At 56.4% G+C, this 14,872-nt stretch overlaps 6 protein-coding genes across 8 annotated transcripts; 5 read left to right on the top strand and 1 right to left on the bottom strand.

Moving 5' to 3' along the window:
• Positions 1–12: 12 nt before the first annotated feature.
• H310_06763 (hypothetical protein) lies at positions 13–5,630 on the top strand (the record flags this gene model as incomplete). Its single annotated transcript, XM_008871939.1, has 5 exons — positions 13–2,661; positions 2,715–3,635; positions 3,688–3,981; positions 4,039–5,223; positions 5,277–5,630. 5 exons carry the CDS (start codon positions 13–15, stop codon positions 5,628–5,630), a joined length of 5,403 nt encoding a protein of 1,800 aa, XP_008870161.1.
• Positions 5,631–5,731: 101 nt separating this feature from the next.
• On the top strand, positions 5,732–8,382 carry H310_06762 (hypothetical protein; the record flags this gene model as incomplete). Its single annotated transcript, XM_008871938.1, has 14 exons — positions 5,732–5,828; positions 5,876–5,963; positions 6,018–6,459; positions 6,511–6,600; positions 6,648–7,049; positions 7,109–7,181; positions 7,234–7,360; positions 7,413–7,492; positions 7,542–7,600; positions 7,644–7,701; positions 7,765–7,866; positions 7,917–8,025; positions 8,076–8,126; positions 8,171–8,382. 14 exons carry the CDS (start codon positions 5,732–5,734, stop codon positions 8,259–8,261), a joined length of 1,869 nt encoding a protein of 622 aa, XP_008870160.1. The 3' UTR covers positions 8,262–8,382.
• A 313-nt stretch (positions 8,383–8,695) lies between these two features.
• Positions 8,696–10,468, top strand: H310_06761 (hypothetical protein). Of its 3 annotated transcripts, XM_008871936.1 has the most exons (8): positions 8,696–8,904; positions 8,958–9,033; positions 9,077–9,137; positions 9,183–9,305; positions 9,360–9,554; positions 9,604–9,724; positions 9,773–10,371; positions 10,443–10,468. In XM_008871936.1, the coding sequence occupies exons 1-7, from the start codon at positions 8,733–8,735 to the stop codon at positions 9,910–9,912; spliced, it is 888 nt and encodes a 295-aa protein (XP_008870158.1). In that variant the 5' UTR covers positions 8,696–8,732; the 3' UTR covers positions 9,913–10,371; positions 10,443–10,468. The 3 variants fall into 3 exon arrangements, with proteins under 3 accessions (XP_008870158.1, XP_008870157.1, XP_008870159.1); XM_008871935.1 differs by lacking the exon at positions 10,443–10,468 and having other exon boundaries at positions 9,773–10,406; XM_008871937.1 differs by lacking the exons at positions 9,604–9,724; positions 9,773–10,371; positions 10,443–10,468 and having other exon boundaries at positions 9,360–9,598.
• On the top strand, positions 10,466–12,093 carry H310_06760 (hypothetical protein). The gene is made up of 9 exons (XM_008871934.1): positions 10,466–10,938; positions 10,988–11,030; positions 11,077–11,137; positions 11,179–11,237; positions 11,298–11,387; positions 11,443–11,487; positions 11,540–11,683; positions 11,738–11,804; positions 11,870–12,093. The coding sequence occupies exons 1-9, from the start codon at positions 10,493–10,495 to the stop codon at positions 11,968–11,970; spliced, it is 1,056 nt and encodes a 351-aa protein (XP_008870156.1). The 5' UTR covers positions 10,466–10,492; the 3' UTR covers positions 11,971–12,093.
• Positions 12,094–12,231: 138 nt separating this feature from the next.
• Positions 12,232–13,448, bottom strand: H310_06759 (hypothetical protein). The gene has a single exon (XM_008871933.1). The coding sequence runs from the start codon at positions 13,353–13,355 to the stop codon at positions 12,279–12,281; it is 1,077 nt and encodes a 358-aa protein (XP_008870155.1). The 5' UTR covers positions 13,356–13,448; the 3' UTR covers positions 12,232–12,278.
• Positions 13,449–14,365: 917 nt separating this feature from the next.
• Positions 14,366–14,814, top strand: H310_06758 (hypothetical protein; the record flags this gene model as incomplete). The annotated part of the gene is made up of 2 exons (XM_008871932.1): positions 14,366–14,699; positions 14,756–14,814. The coding sequence occupies 2 exons, from the start codon at positions 14,366–14,368 to the stop codon at positions 14,812–14,814; spliced, it is 393 nt and encodes a 130-aa protein (XP_008870154.1).
• Positions 14,815–14,872: the final 58 nt, after the last annotated feature.

The raw sequence follows: 14,872 nt of genomic DNA, 5'->3' as shown, positions 1-14,872 counted from the left end.
GTGGTACGCAAGATGGAACTGAACCAGGAGCAACTGGTGCATGAGCTTGAACGCAAGCACATGGCAACTTCGGAAGCTCTTCTTGCGTCCAACGCCCGCAGTGAGGCACTGGAGGCGGAAGTGCGGACGTTGAAAGCTGAGGCCGATGCTCACGTGAAGCAACTACAAGACGCCAAATCCAACGAGCACCAATTGTCGAATGAGCTCGCTCAGATCACGCAGGAAAAAGCACGACTTGACGCCCAACTTCACAGTGTCTTGAGCTTGTCCGACCAACGTCTTGAAGAACTCCGTGCCGAGCGCGAACGAGCCGCAGATCAAGCGAAGCAACTCGTGGAGTTGCAAACAAGCGAGACCCGCGCTTTGCAGGCTCAAGCGCAGCTCGAAGCTAAGCTTCTTCCTTTGCAACTGGAAGTCACACGCTTGCATAAGGACCGCGAACACGACAAGGTTCATGTCGAGGAACTGCAAAATCGCCTTGTGGAGAAAAGCAGAGCGTTGACCGAATTCCGGCTCCAGCACAACAAAAAGCTAGCAGAAGTCGAGCATCAAAACGCTGACCTGGCCGAACAGGTCGAGGAGCTGAAGAAAATGCTCCGACGTGTGACGGCGGAGAATGCGTCCCTCAAGGAGGATGTGCGGGTTGCGCGCGAAAACGCGATGGAACTCCATACCGAACACTCGCGAGCGTTAGGCCACCTTGAAAAGGAGTTGTCGGCGCAGCATCGTCTGACCGACTTGTACAAGGACGCTGTGAGCGATGCGAACATCCAAGTGGAGGCGCTCCAAGCCAAGTGCGACACTCTGCAAACGGCTCTGCATGAAGCGGAAGACGCTTTGGCAGAGGAAAGCCAAAAAGTCCGTGAAGAAACTCAGGCCGCGACGATGGACGTGTTTACGGAACAGACCCGCGTCTTTGAGTCCAAGATCGACGAGTTGGAGATTGAGCTTCGCAAATCCGTCGCGCGAGTCGCCGAGCTCGAAGCCACGCAGTCGGCCGCCGCGACGCAAGTGGCGACGATTTCGGAGTTTTCCCCGACTGCGGGCGAGCTCCATTTGGCGTCGCATGGGTTGAGTCCCACGGACATGTACAATCGCATTGTCGAGTTGGAGAAGCAAGTGCAGGACGAGCGCACGACGAAGGAGACGCTGGAAAAGTACTTGGAGCGCATTCTGAACGAAGTCACGTCCAAGGCACCGTACTTAGACCGCCTCAAGAAAGAGAACCAGCGCGCGCTCGCCGCCCACGATCAGCTCAGCGAGCGGCTTGATGTGTGCATGGCTGATTTGTCCCGCGCGCGGGAGACGTTGCGTGCGGCGCAGTCCGAAAAGAGAAAGGTCGAAGTCGAGCGAGACACGCTGCAGCAGTCCGTTGCCGACTTGTCTAAGCAGATTCAGCAGCTCCTGTTTCAGTCGTTGCAGTCGTCTAGCCCAGTCGTCGATGCATCCGAGAGCCTCGTCGTCTTCCGCAGCGTGGAGGAGCTGCAGACGCGCAACCAGCAGCTGCTGCGCATCGTCCGCGAACTGTCCGAGGCAAAGGGTGACCACAAATCGAGCTCGAGCGCCGTGGTTGTCACGATCGAACCAGACGACACGTGCACATCGGCGCAGTGGGAAAAGGTGCAGGAAGAACTTACGACACTCCGCGCAGAACGCGAACGCGAGCAGGAAATGGTCGCGGCCATCGTCAAGCAGCGAGACATGTATCGTGTGCTGCTGTCCCAGGCAGATACGCGATTTGTCGACGCGGAACGACTCCAACAGCAGCAGCCGTCGTCGCCGCGGCCGTCGACATCCTTGGCGCTCATCGCGACCGAGTCGTACGAGTCGCGCATGTTGCGAGAACTGCGTTTGGAATTTGACGATTACAAGAAGGAGAAGCAAGCGGTCGTGACCGAGTTGCGCGACACCGTCGACGGCCTTCGCGTCGAGTGCTCCAAGGCCAAGATGAGCGGCATGGAAGCCAAGGTCCATGTCAAGTCGCTCGAGGATAAGATTGCGCTCATTGAAAGCCGCAAGGCGGATGTGGACAAGGAACTCCATCATTTCCGGTCCAAGTACGACCAAAGCAATGCACTGCTAATCCAAACGCAGAAGCAGGCTGCGGACTTGTCTGCCAAATTGGACGCACGGGTTGCCGAGGTCCAGTCGCTCCACGGCGAGCTGCAAAAGACCAAGACAGAGCTCGCATTCATGACCACACAGGAAGAGCGCCACCGCGTCGAACTGGCGACCATGCGATCCGAACAGACGTCCCAACTCAAGCTCATGGAGGCGGTGCACCGCATTGAGGCGCACCAGACGGATCGCCAGGCCCAAGAAGTCGCCCGCTTGACGACGGTTGCGACCGCACTAGAAATTAAATTGGCCGACAAACAGCGAGCCTTGGACGACGCACAAAGCTTGGCCAGTGCAAAAATCGCCGAACTGACGTTAGAAACCAAATCGATTCGAAAGATGCTCGACGCGGAAAAAGTCGCACATGCCAGTGTCCGAGAAGTGAAGGCTGGCTTGGACGAAAAAGCCAAGGCGTTGACGAACCAGATCAAAGCCCTCAGCGAAGAGGTCGCCGTGTTAAAGGTCCAGTTGAAGAAGGGCGCGGGGGTCGCCGCCGCCGAGCGGGTTTCGTCGCTTGAGACGCAACTCCACGACGCCAAGCAGGTTCGTCATGCTTGGCACATTGGATGGAAGATCTGACGGTGGTTGACTTACAGGAATTGCACGCAGCGCTGACGGCCAAGCAGACGGCCGAGCAGCACGCCGAGCAATACAAGGTCATTTCCGAAGCGAACGAGAAATCGTTTGCCGTGTTGTCGGCGTCAAGTGAGAAGCTCAAGGCCGAGCACGACGCGGCCACCAAGGCCATTGCAGACGAACTCGCGACGGCTAAGCACGAATTGGCCGAGTTGCAGAAGAAGATGCTGAACAACATTGCAGAAGAAAACAAACTGCGCGAGGAAATGGATTCGTGGGACCAGACCAAGCGCGAAGAGCTCCGCAAGTCGAACGATCGCGTGGTTGTGGCCGAAAGCCAACTCGCTTCGTGCAAGCAGGAACTCAACACTGTCAAGGACAGCTTGGCGGGGTTGGAGGCCGACTTGGCCACTGCCCAAGATAACTACAGCCGCGAGTTGCAGGCGCATGCCACCGCCGAGCAACAACTAAACGACCTCCGCAAACAAATGGACGCTGCAACCAAGGCGATCAAGGCCGCGGAAGGCCAACGCGACGAGCTCCAACGCGTGTTGAATGGCATTGAAGGCCAACACACCAAAACGACTGACGCGCTCAAGGACGCGCTCGCCGACGCGCAATCGTCCGTGGAGTCGCTGACCGAGCAAAACAAGCTCCTGCACTCGCAGCTAGACGTGTTGACACAAGATTTTAACCGCCTCCAAGAAGCAGCGACTTTGAAGGCGTTCCACGACCGTGAAGCCGTTCCCGAAACGGAGCACGACAAGCAGGTGCGCGAACTCCGCGCAATCATCTCGAGCTTGCGCCGAGATTTGGAAATTGCCCAGTCCAAGAGCGACGTGGCCAAGCAGGAAGTGCTTCGCCACCAAGGGCACATCAAGACGCTGGAAAAGTCGTTGGACCGCGTCAAGGCCGAGTACGAAGTGTCCAAGCTGGAACAGGTACTTTTCTGGAGTCCGCTGTGAAATTGTTCATTTTCACGGTGGTCGACAGGCGAAAATGCTGACGGCGACAGAACAAAACAAGCGATCGGCGCAGCTCGACACGCTGAGCTTGTTGCGTGAGAGCAACGCGATGCTCCGCGACGAGAACGACAAAAACTTGAAGAAGTGCAAGGACAAAGACGCCATCATCGAAAGCCTGGAAGCGCAGATCCAACCGCTCCAAACTGCCGAGGGTGTGCTCAAGTCGCAGATTCAAGCATTGAAGGAAGATGTCGAGAGCTTAACCCAAGCCAACAAGCGATGGAAGGACCGCGTGAACCAGCTCGTTGAAAAGTACCAGCAGGTGCGTCCTATGTAGTCCACGGTGACGAACTCAATCCGTTTGTTTTTCTGGCGGTAGATTGACCCTGCCGAGCACGAACAAGTCTGCACGGAGCGGAACCAACTGAAAGCCCGCGTCGACGAGCTCGTGGCGGCGACGCAAGCCGTGTCGACAGAAGACAAGAAGCGCATCGAGGAGCTCGTGACAGAGAAGAAGCATGCCGAAGAACGACTGGCGCGCATGCGGCTGTTTGTCAAGGATTGGCAGCAGCAGGCAAAGGCTGCAAAGGAACGCGTGGCCGAGTTGGAAGCGAGCAAGTCCGAGTCGGAATCCAAGGAGTCGAGCGTTCGCGAGTCGGAGAAAGCGTTGGAGAGCAAGGTAAAGGCACTCGACGACCAAGTCAAGGCGCTGGACCAAAAGGCCAAACTTGGCGAAGAAAAGCGCCAGTTGGCCGAGGCGGAACTCAAGGCCAAGCTCGACTCGGAAAGCAAGAAGAATGGCGCATTGAAAGACATGAACACCAAGTTGCTCCAACGATGCAACGCCTTTCGCCAGGAAATCGCCGAGCTCAAGGCCAGCCGCGTGGAATCGTCAGAACAACCCACAACGGTGCAACCTCCACTTTCGACGTCGGAACCCGCCGTCAAGGAGGAAATTGTTGTCGAGGCAGAGCAACCTGTGGCTGTGACTGCGCCAGCGGCGACTCGACCTCCTGTGGTGGTGGAATCTGCGGTGGAAGCTATTGCAATTGCCACTCCACTTCCTCCCCTTCCCCCTACGGATGCTCCGTCTTCCCAAACGCAACCTGCACCTGTGGTCGCGCAGACTGTGTGCCCCCCGCTGCCGACGGAAGAACCGAAAGCGCCACCCGCCGCCGACGACCCGGAAAAGATTCGCGAAATGGCGTTGCGCACGTTGTTGTTAAAGTCGAAGAAAATTCCAAAGGACCCAACTTCGGCTGCTCCAACGGGACCTCCAGCCACCGTGGCAACCACCGAAGCCTCGGATAACATGTCGGCTGAACAAACGCCTACGACAGTCCCTGCTGTACCTGCGCCGAGCAGCGCACCCCCGACTGCCCCAACTGTATTTGGTGCCGTCGGAACCTTTGGGGCCCCATCAACACTAAACGCAACCGCTCCCGCCTTCACCTCTGGCTTTGGAGCTTTTGCCGCGTCGAAAGGGTTGTCGTTCCTTGGAATGTCCAAGCCGAAGGAGAAGGCTGAGGAACCTGCCGCCCCTCCAGTCTCTGTCACCCCCAAAGTCCGTCCAGTTGCCATTGTCTCGAGTATGCATTTGATGGTGTTGTGATGTAGTCGTCCAATCCGTTCTTGAACTTGGCCCCTCCGTCGGCGTCGGGAAGCGCCCCGCCCACGCTGACCTTTGGCAAGAGCAACATCACCCTTCCCGTGCCGACCCTCACGGCCGACGCGAGCCAGCAAGCCCCTCTGCTTGGTGTGGACCGAGAGGCCGAAGAACAGAAACGCGTTGAGCGGGCCCTGCGATTCAACGCGGCCGAAAAGACCAACAAGCGTCCAGCGCCTGGTGCGACCGACGGCACGGCGCCACCCCCGGCGAAGAAAGCCAACACGGACGCCGTGGACGATGAAGAGAAGACGGATCCGCCGGCGAGCGGCGCCGACGACCCGCCTTCGTCGTCCCAAGACTAAGCCCTAGTTAACATATATATCGTCGACGTGCTTGCGTTTGAAACCGACACCAGCACACGAGTAACTGCCGGTAACGGTTTTGGACGACGACGACCGGTGCCATGAACACGACGAGCCTGCGGGATGCGCTGACGACCCTCGGCATCTCTGCCGCGACCCCTGGCGTCCGCGGCGACGACCGCCGTGCGATTCTCCTCGGTGCAATGTTTCTTTAAGTTGCTACGAACCAACTAGACATGGAGTAGCTCGATATGAAGAAGCGATTGGCACGTCGCCGCCGGGCAAACTGGCCGGTTCCAGTTGCGACGCCAGGAACATGACGGACTTGCGGCGGTAACGTGAACGACGACGCCGTTGTGATTCCAACACCAACCTCCGTCACTGTAGAGAGCTCGAGCAGCTCGGCATTAGCACCAACACCCCTGGCCTCCGTGGGGACGAGCGGCGGGCGACGTTGCTGCAACGACTGCAGCAACATCGAAACATGAGCGGTGCGGGCAGCGGCGGGACGACGAGCTATCTTGTTCCCCAAAAGTCTACAAGTGCTTGGCTTCCAGAGCCTGCGCATGACGACAACAACCAAACGGCCACGACATTAAACACACCGACAAAAGCAACTGACAGCACGGGAGATGACTATGACGGGACGACCGAATCGACATCGCCCATGAAGCGCAGTCAGAAGCAGAAGCTGCAAGCGAGCCAGCTCAAAGCTGAAATTCAATCGATTCAAAAGGCGCGGTCGGCTGCGATTGCGGCTGCGCTCGGCGAGGACACTGTCGCATTCTACACGCAAAAGCTGCTGGATGTCGACCACCAGAAGATGGAAGTACGTACATAATCCCAACAGGCACGACGCAACATGTTGCTGCTGCTGCAGGGGGCTGCGTCCATGACACAGGCAGCGATGGACTCTTTGGTCGAGATCGAGGCGGCGCTGCGCGACAAACTGAGAGCTGCCAACGACAAGGTTCGCAACCGCCGACTGACGAGTACGTTGCTCCCATGGTCAGCTAGGAACTGCGCGTTCGGGAGGTCGAGCGCAACAACAATGAATACGGAGTCCACGTGGAGCACGAAAAGGTGCAGTTGCTGCGCAACCTTCAAGAAGAGATTGCTCGCGAGGGCATCCAAGGCTTCCACGACCTCGTTCGCATTGCCGGGCAGGATGAAGAACACCCAACCCCCTCGAGACCTCCGCCGTCGCCAACGAAACACGCGAAAGCAGCACGCAAGAACCCTCTGCTCACGATGACGACGCTGGACGACTTGCGGCGCCAGACGTTGCCAGTCGTGTCCAAGACAGATATGGTGGGGCGGGCTGGGCAACGCGATCGCACGACCACATTCGACTTCACTCCCGACGTGGCCTCGCACAGCCGCGCCGACAAACTCGGGCGGAAAGCGTTCTTCCTCCACGTCTGTGTCCCTATTGCCGTTTCCCCTCGAGAGTTGGCATGACTTGTGCCTGTCGTTAGAAAGTCAAAGGCGACTTTGCACAAGCAGAAGAGGCGTACACCCAAGCGATCGAGCTCGATCCAACGCATGGCGGTACGATGCTATGACTCGCTAGCTCTTGTGTTGTTGACGGGCGTGATGGCAGTTAATTTGGGCCACTTTGCCATGTTTTTGGACCACATCGCGCAGCGCGCTGACGACGCGGAAGAGTATTACCTCCGTGCGATCGATGCGACCGCGGACAACGCTCTCCATCTCTCCCATTACGCAAAGTACGCCCACTATCCTAGATCGCCACAAATGAACATGTTGCAATCGCCGCAGCTTCCTCCAACGCGTTCGCGGGGACGCTCACCGTGCCGAAGCGTATTACGTCCGCTGCATGACGGCATTTCCACGTCACGGTACGGGCTGCGATACGATCCAGTTGACGTGGATGGATATCGATCGTAGCCAGCAACTTGGGCAACTACGCCAACTTTCTGCGGTATACCAAGCGGGATCTAGTCCAAGTATATGCTCCTTCCACTTGCACCTCCTCATGCGACCACGTAGGCCGAAGCGTGCTTTGTGAAAGCGCTCAAGATGGACCCGACGCACGTCAACAACCTGTGTACGTGCGCTTACGAGCCCCGCGATGAGATGGCTGATGGCATGGCTGGATGGGTCGGTCCAGCGCAGTACGCGTCGCTGCTGAGTGAAATGGGCAAACTTGAACATGCAGATGCCATGTACCAAAAGGCCATGCAGATGGACAACGAGAACGTCACCATTTGTGGTATGTCCACCGCCGCTGACGACGCTGCCAGACGTGACCGTCGTACCCAGGAAACTACGCGAATCTACTCGTCAAGAGGCGGCAACTCCCCGCTGCCAAAGCGCTGTATTTGAAGGCGATGGCGCTGGACCGGGAAAATTTGCATACTCAGCAAAACTAGTACGTCATCGACGAGGTCGGCTTGTCATGCTGACACCATGCTCCTTCAGCGCTCTCTTTCTGCGCGACCATCCCTCCATGCGCACGGGCGAGACGAGACCGTATGTCGTCCCCGACAATTCCCTGCGCGTGACCCAGCACGTAGGATCAAGATGCACCCAAAGGATCGGTGGGTGCAGCTCAAACAAGACACCACACTTCTCGTCAAAGCCTCCACGGCCTTTCGCATCAAGTAGCACAATCCCCAGCAAAAACGGATTGCATGTTTATATTCCGGTATCGGGTGGCACGGCGTACGAAGAAGACAGAGTTGGTAAACTGCAGAATGAAATGGCAGAGACATGCTGTATGGTTGTGCCACACGAATCCATCGACATGGAACATCGAAGCGACTCGCGGGGACAGTCGCTGGTTCCAGCACCACAACACGAAGCTGGACATGCTGGCCATGCACACTCGCAGGCGGACCTGATGGAGGGCCACGCTACAAAATTCCCATTCAGTCATCGGACCGACCTCTGCAGACCATGGTGATTCATGGTCAGGGCGTCCCATACCGTCTCTCAGTCTTCAGGGCCGTCATAAGGTGCCTGCGGTCGGCACGTCGAAGTCGATTGTGTGCATGGAGCGAACCCCGAAACCCCTGCCTTGGCAGAGAGCCAATCAGTGACGTGGGCCAGGTCACAGCGACTGGCGCGACGGACGCGATGGCGGACATGAACAAGAAGATAGAAGAGGACGTGGTCAAGGCCGCGGGGGTTGCCGTGATCGACGACGACGGGTTGCTTGTGGCAGACGACGAATGGACGGAAGAGCGAGAGGAACTGGCCAAGGCGCTGCTCGAACAAGACAAGAAGGTCGTCCCGCCATTTTGGCAAAGTACGTTGATGCGCCGTGGTCACTACTGCCGGCGCTCCATGCTCTGCGCATAGACAAGTACGAAAAGGAAGCTGCGAAGAGCTGGGATTTGTTTTACAAGCGCAACTCGACAAACTTTTACAAAGACCGGTACGGACACCGGGTCGTCGGAAGCACCTAACACGCGGTTCAGGCACTACCTCCACCTCGTCTTTTCAGATTTGGCCCCCAAAGAAGGCGACACGTCCGACGAGGTATGCGCGGCTCCTGTCCATGCTACCGTGACCTCGTGCGCGTAGAAAACATGGCTGCTCGAAGTCGGGTGTGGCGTCGGGAACGCCGCGTTACCGCTTCTGGAAGTGAATCCGCGGCTTCATGTTGTCGCGATTGATTTTGCCGCCAAAGCCGTTGAACTCTTCCATGTAGTCTTGCTTCAGCCGACCGTCCTTTGTTGAAAAGGTGTTCGAATCCCATAGCAACAACCTTTGTACGACCCGTCCCGGTGCCACGTATCGGTGTGCGACATCACGACCGACCCGCTGCCGGCCGTGATTGACGCTGAAGGCGGCGTGCACTTTGCGCTGTTCATGTTTTGCTTGTCCGCGCTGCATCCTGACAAGATGCAAGCCGCCGTGCAAAAGATCGCGGACGCCGTCAAACCCGGTGGCAAGGTGTGGCCACCATCGTGATGGAAGTGGTGTGATGCTTGCGTGTTGGCAGATCTTTTTTAGAGATTATGGCCGGTACGACCAAGCACAGCTCCGCTTCAAGCCTGGCCACAAACTGGCCGACAACTTTTACGTCCGCCAAGATAACACCCGCGCGTATTACTTTACCATCGGTACGACGCCGTGAATGCGAGAATCGTCCTAGCTGAAGCTGTGCACAGACGAAGTGCGCGACTTGTTTGTGGCGGCCGGCTTGGTCGAGCGCGAGAACGAGTACATTCGCCGCCAGTACTCGAATCGATCGCAGGGAGTCGTCCGCTTCCGCGTGTGGGTCCATGCTATCTTCGAGAAACCCCTCTAGTCGCCGCGCAACACCATCCGATGCGATTTTTCCCATGAATTCCAACTCTTTCATCGCGATAGGTTGCCGCCACGGTGCTTGCCATCGTGTGCACATACACATCGTATGCATAATGCCATGACGAGGGAGATGGCTGTGAATGCTGGCGCAGTGGCATCTCCTTCACATTGATATCTTCAGCCGCAGTTTGGCTGGAACAAGCAGCCCCCCCCTCACTGAAATCCGTTGTGGCGCTCGCTCGCATATCGTTGGACACTGGAAATTTCGCAAGGCAGTGTAACCTCCCTGCCCAGACGTGATGCCACGGATGTTTCATGTGGATCTTTCAGCCGAAACATGTCCTCTTCTAGAAAATCACCCATGATCTCGTTCCCTGCATGATGGGGCCATTGAAGCCGCGAAAGAGCAGCGCGATCGCCTTCATGCCAGAGCAGCGCGATCGCCTCATGGCCAGGCTTGGTATATTAATTTCACACGTTTGAATTGTCTCCCGATCCAAAATATTCGTCCCTGATTGGTCCGATCTATAGCCAATCATTGGCGAAATCCATCCCACCACCAAATCCCCAAGCACAAAGCGATGCTCGTCCGCGGCTTCCATCGCGCGTTTGCGACGGGCGGCTGGAGAGGCGGGAGGTCTGAAAGCAGCCAAATCTGGAGAAGCAACAAGCCTGACTCGGCGAGGAGCTGGAAGAGCCGTGATTCGCCAGCACGATCGTCGTCTGGCGATAACTTCAGGCGAGGAGGTACAGCACGTCGGACCGTTGCCGTGTCTCCGGCGGACGGTGGAGATGCCACAGATCGACCTGCACCGCAAGAAGTCATTCCAGGAGAAGCCTTGCATGGTATCCATGGAGTTCGACAAGCTCTTCGATGCAACATGCGTGTGTTTCACAAGCTGATGTTGCGCGACACAAACGGACAACCTGCTGCCGCGTCAAAGAAGACGACTTCAGATGCAGACCATCACTTGAAGGAAATCAAAGGCCTTGCGCTGGAGTATGGTATTCCTGTCAGCTACGAAAGGTATGGAATGGTGTGGTCGTCGCAGCATGCATAAATGCGTTGTGCGCAGCAAGTGGAAGTTGAATAACGTCACCAACGACAAGCCACACCAGGTAGGGCGTAGCCTACCCACTCGACTCTAAACTAGAAATTGTGCAGGGCGTCGTGCTGTTCGCAGACCCCGTCGAGCTGCCTACATTCGAGCCGCTGGTTCCTCCAGGTATGGATCGACTTCTCTCTAAACCAACCCACCATGCATAGTCACGATGGACGGACGTCCGCCAGTCATTTTGGCCCTCGACGAACTCCATGATGCGCAGGTCTGAGCTATTTTCTGATGATGCTTCGAAACTCTACCGACTCAACTGTCAACGTTGTAGAATTTTGGCGCTGTGCTACGATCGGCGTATTTTCTTGGAGCGCATGCTGTGTTGACCAGTGCCCGCAACAACGCGCCGCTTTCCGCCGCTGTATGCAGCGCCATTACCAGTCTCGTCCTCTTCTAACTGATCAGGTGGAATTTAGGTGCTGCGCGCCTCCGTCGGATCATCCGAGGTGCTCGCGTACGAGGTACTAAAGCGACAGGACCTTGTCGCCTTTCTATGAACGAGTGTGGATGTAGCGACGACTCTTTCAGACGCCCAACATGCACCAAGCGCTGGCAACGTGCCAGGAGCTTGGTTGGACGATTGTTGGGGCGTGCAGCGGCACCAAGGCCATCTCGTCCGCATCGTACAAGATTGCAAGCCCAACCATCCTCGTCATGGTATGCAATGACTTGTCGATCGTGTTTTGTTTCTTGCGCTGAATGATACACCAGGGTAACGAACACCGTGGCCTGAAGCCCGCCATTCGCCGAGTCTGCAACGACATTCTGACCATTCCAGGTTGACCACATCTTGCATGCGGCCGACAGGTCCATTGCAGTCGGAAGCTTCACGTCTTGGTGTAGGCAGCATCCAAGACGAAGCATCAAAAGTCGACTCGCTCAACGTGAGTGCGGCGTCGGCTATCTTGCTCTACCAGTTGCTGCATGGTCCTCAGCAAGTCTGAGTCCAACGCGGTTCAAATCAAAGTGGCTGTAGGCCGAATGAATTCGACGAGGTAGCTGAAAGTAGAGGCTGCCAGGCCCTTTCAAGCAATGGCTTCCATGAATCCGATTTTGTTGTGTGGTGGGGTGCTGTGGTGGCCTCAGGATGCTGCCACGTCAGTTCCAAGCACGTGCATGACTGTGTCTCCGACGGCAGGACGGAGAATGCCTAGGGGGATTCTGCACCAGCGTCATGTGCATCCGGAGCGGCTCCATCTAGTGAATGCACACAAAATACGTTTGAGAAAAAAGGGATCGGCCGATGCGGTCGCTACATGAGGGTGCACGCGTCCGCGAGTCGCGCACGTTTCGGTTCTGGCCACGTCTCGACTGCATCAAGCACAACGACTTGCACTCCGCCGGACTGGCATGTGACAACGCCGACCTCTCTTGAACGGATCTTGTCCTTTGTGCTTCCCACACCATGGCAGATTCCATCGAAGGCGTTCGTTTGGCCGACAAACGTTAAAGACATGCCATCGTCGTCGCTGATGTCGTATACGGCCAGCCCCCCGACTTGGCACGCGCACAAGAGTCGACGGGACGACTGGTCCAGGTGCACGTCAAACACGGATCCATACGCGGTCTTGACAACGCCCAGAGCTTTAAGCTGCTCGAGATCGATCACGGCGACGCCTCTGGCGCCACACGCGATGTACGCCGCCGAGCTTGTGAGAGCAATGGCATGTGCATCCCCGGAAAAGAGTCGCTTTGCCGTCAGGATGACGGGGTGGCGGGCGTCGATGAAGTCAACAACGACAACCATGCCTGCGTCACACGCGATGTACGCGTACCGATCGTGGAGGACCTGAACGGCCTTGGCGCGGAAAGTTGTGCCTCCCACGGCAAGAGGAAGCATCGACGTCCAAGTGTGCGAGCGCGTGTCGAAGAAGCACACGCCCATGAGATCGCAAACCACAACAGCTACAGACGTACTCATCGCGACGCCGACCGCTGGGATGTTGAAGTGGTCACCAACGTGCAAAGAAGGAGTTGTGTGGATGATGCTTAATCCGCCAGTGTGGCACGCCACGTACGCAGACTTGCCGTTCGACGTGGCGACGACGGACCGTGCGGGGCCAGACACATGCACGCGGCCAAGGCTGCACTTCTCGTGGAGGTGAATCCAACTCACGTGGGTTAGGCACGCAACGAACGCTGTGGAGCCGACAACGTGAATACCGTAGGCCAGACCCCCAACGGAGATGGTGGACGTCCTGGCTGGGACTGAAGAAGCCTGAAGAAGGTGGTGATGGTAAACACTGCTCTTTTGCCGGTTTTGTCGAGGTGGCGGAGCTGGAAGGACGTCGTGTGCTAGCAGCGGCATCATCATGGTGGCGGAGGTCATGCGGATGGATTTGGGATTGCAGAATGATGGGTGCGAGGCCGCTGGTGGTCCTCTCCGCCGTCCAGCACCATGTCAGAGCATTTCCGCGCTTGCCACATTTTCTGTCCTCTTGGGGTGTTGGCTTCGATCCACCATAAAGTGCTCGAAACAAGACACAATGCGTTAGTGTAACGTCCGTTAAGTTAACCAGGTGCCTCTTTGCCTACGAGATCGCGACCAGTGCTCTGTCACAGAGCTTCCTACACAAGCACGCTCGCTACTGATGGTCATGAAGCACCGGGCGCCTTCCTTCCTCGTGGTGGTCAACACAAGTACTCGGGGACGCTGACGAGTGAGGTATCAAGTTGATTTTGCTGACCCTCCGCAATCACTTTCGAACTGTCCCCGGCGTTGCTCCCTCCAAATGGAGCGACCTGCGGTAAATCGTGCGTCGCATCTGCGCACACGACGTGCATGGCATGATCTCGGCACGTTGGTCGGCGTCCCACTGACGTCAGGACCAAATCAGCCCTAATTTTAGCTGGATGTACAAATATACTCCGAATATTGTGCATCTTTAGGACTTGACACAGTATCTTGTGGGTGAATACTGTAATACACGAGTATTATATATTTGTAGTGCTTCATGTTCCAACTTCAAACTGAAAATATAATGACGATTTTATACTTCGACGTGTTGAACAAGATCCGATTGAAATACTGATTTCCCCCCGACTTTTAAACGGGCCAAGGTGAATAAAACTTGAGAATCGATAATATCGAATGTCGAGGTGAAATTGAAATTTCAAAAGGTTCATAAAACGGTGTTTGCACGACTGGCATCCGGTTACACGGCTTTCTGCACGACCCAAGTCGTGCAAATTCCATTTATTCCTGGATTCGAGGGGACACCAATAGTATTTTCAAGATGTTTTACATGTTCCATGCTATGTCGAATTTGCACGACACGTGTCGAGCTGAAAGGAAGGGCATCCTATTGGAAGAAACTGTTCACATTACAAAACGTGACAATGTCATCGAACCCACGACAAGCCTCGACGCTCGAGGAGATCCGTGACATGCGAGTCTCCAGGTCCACTAAGGCTGGGTACAAGAGTGGGCTGAACCAGGTGAAGAAGTGGATCATGGCCCACGGCAGCCCCATCATGCTTAAGCATGACGGAGCCATCGACTTGACAGTATTCCAGTACTCCGATTTTCTCGCATTCATTCAATGGCAATACCAGTGCTCGAACAAACCCGGCACGCTTGCCAGCTACCGCTCAGCAATAAAGGACCTGTACAAGCGGGAAAATGTCCCGCTCCCAGTTGAGTATGACGGCGACATGAAAGGTCTGTTCCAAGGTATGCCAAGCTCGGGATGATGAGACTAACTGTGCTTAGGATTGCATCGGCATCAGGCCGAGCACACGCAAACTGGTGGGATCAAGGAATCCGGGAAGCGCCCGATGGGGTATAGCATGTATGAGACCTTGTGCGGTGACACCGTTCGCTTGCTTGACGGTGGCTTTTCTCAC

Source organism: Aphanomyces invadans (genome assembly GCF_000520115.1).
Source record: "Aphanomyces invadans strain NJM9701 unplaced genomic scaffold supercont1.12, whole genome shotgun sequence".
NCBI lineage: Eukaryota > Oomycota > Saprolegniomycetes > Saprolegniales > Verrucalvaceae > Aphanomyces > Aphanomyces invadans.
This window is presented reverse-complemented; position numbering and strand designations above follow the sequence as displayed.

Bases quoted from the DNA above. Each gene is read 5' to 3' on its own strand.
- H310_06761 (XM_008871936.1), top strand. From the start codon at position 8,733: ATGGCGGACATGAACAAGAAGATAGAAGAGGACGTGGTCAAGGCCGCG. The intron at 9,034-9,076 runs GTACGGACACCG...CACGCGGTTCAG, and splicing joins ACAAACTTTTACAAAGACCG to GCACTACCTCCACCTCGTCT. The intron at 9,306-9,359 runs GTAGTCTTGCTT...CGAATCCCATAG, and splicing joins AAGCCGTTGAACTCTTCCAT to CAACAACCTTTGTACGACCC.
- H310_06760 (XM_008871934.1), top strand. From the start codon at position 10,493: ATGCTCGTCCGCGGCTTCCATCGCGCGTTTGCGACGGGCGGCTGGAGA. The intron at 10,939-10,987 runs GTATGGAATGGT...CGTTGTGCGCAG, and splicing joins ATTCCTGTCAGCTACGAAAG to CAAGTGGAAGTTGAATAACG. The intron at 11,805-11,869 runs GTTGACCACATC...GTCTTGGTGTAG, and splicing joins CGACATTCTGACCATTCCAG to GCAGCATCCAAGACGAAGCA.
- H310_06759 (XM_008871933.1), bottom strand. From the start codon at position 13,355: ATGACCTCCGCCACCATGATGATGCCGCTGCTAGCACACGACGTCCTT.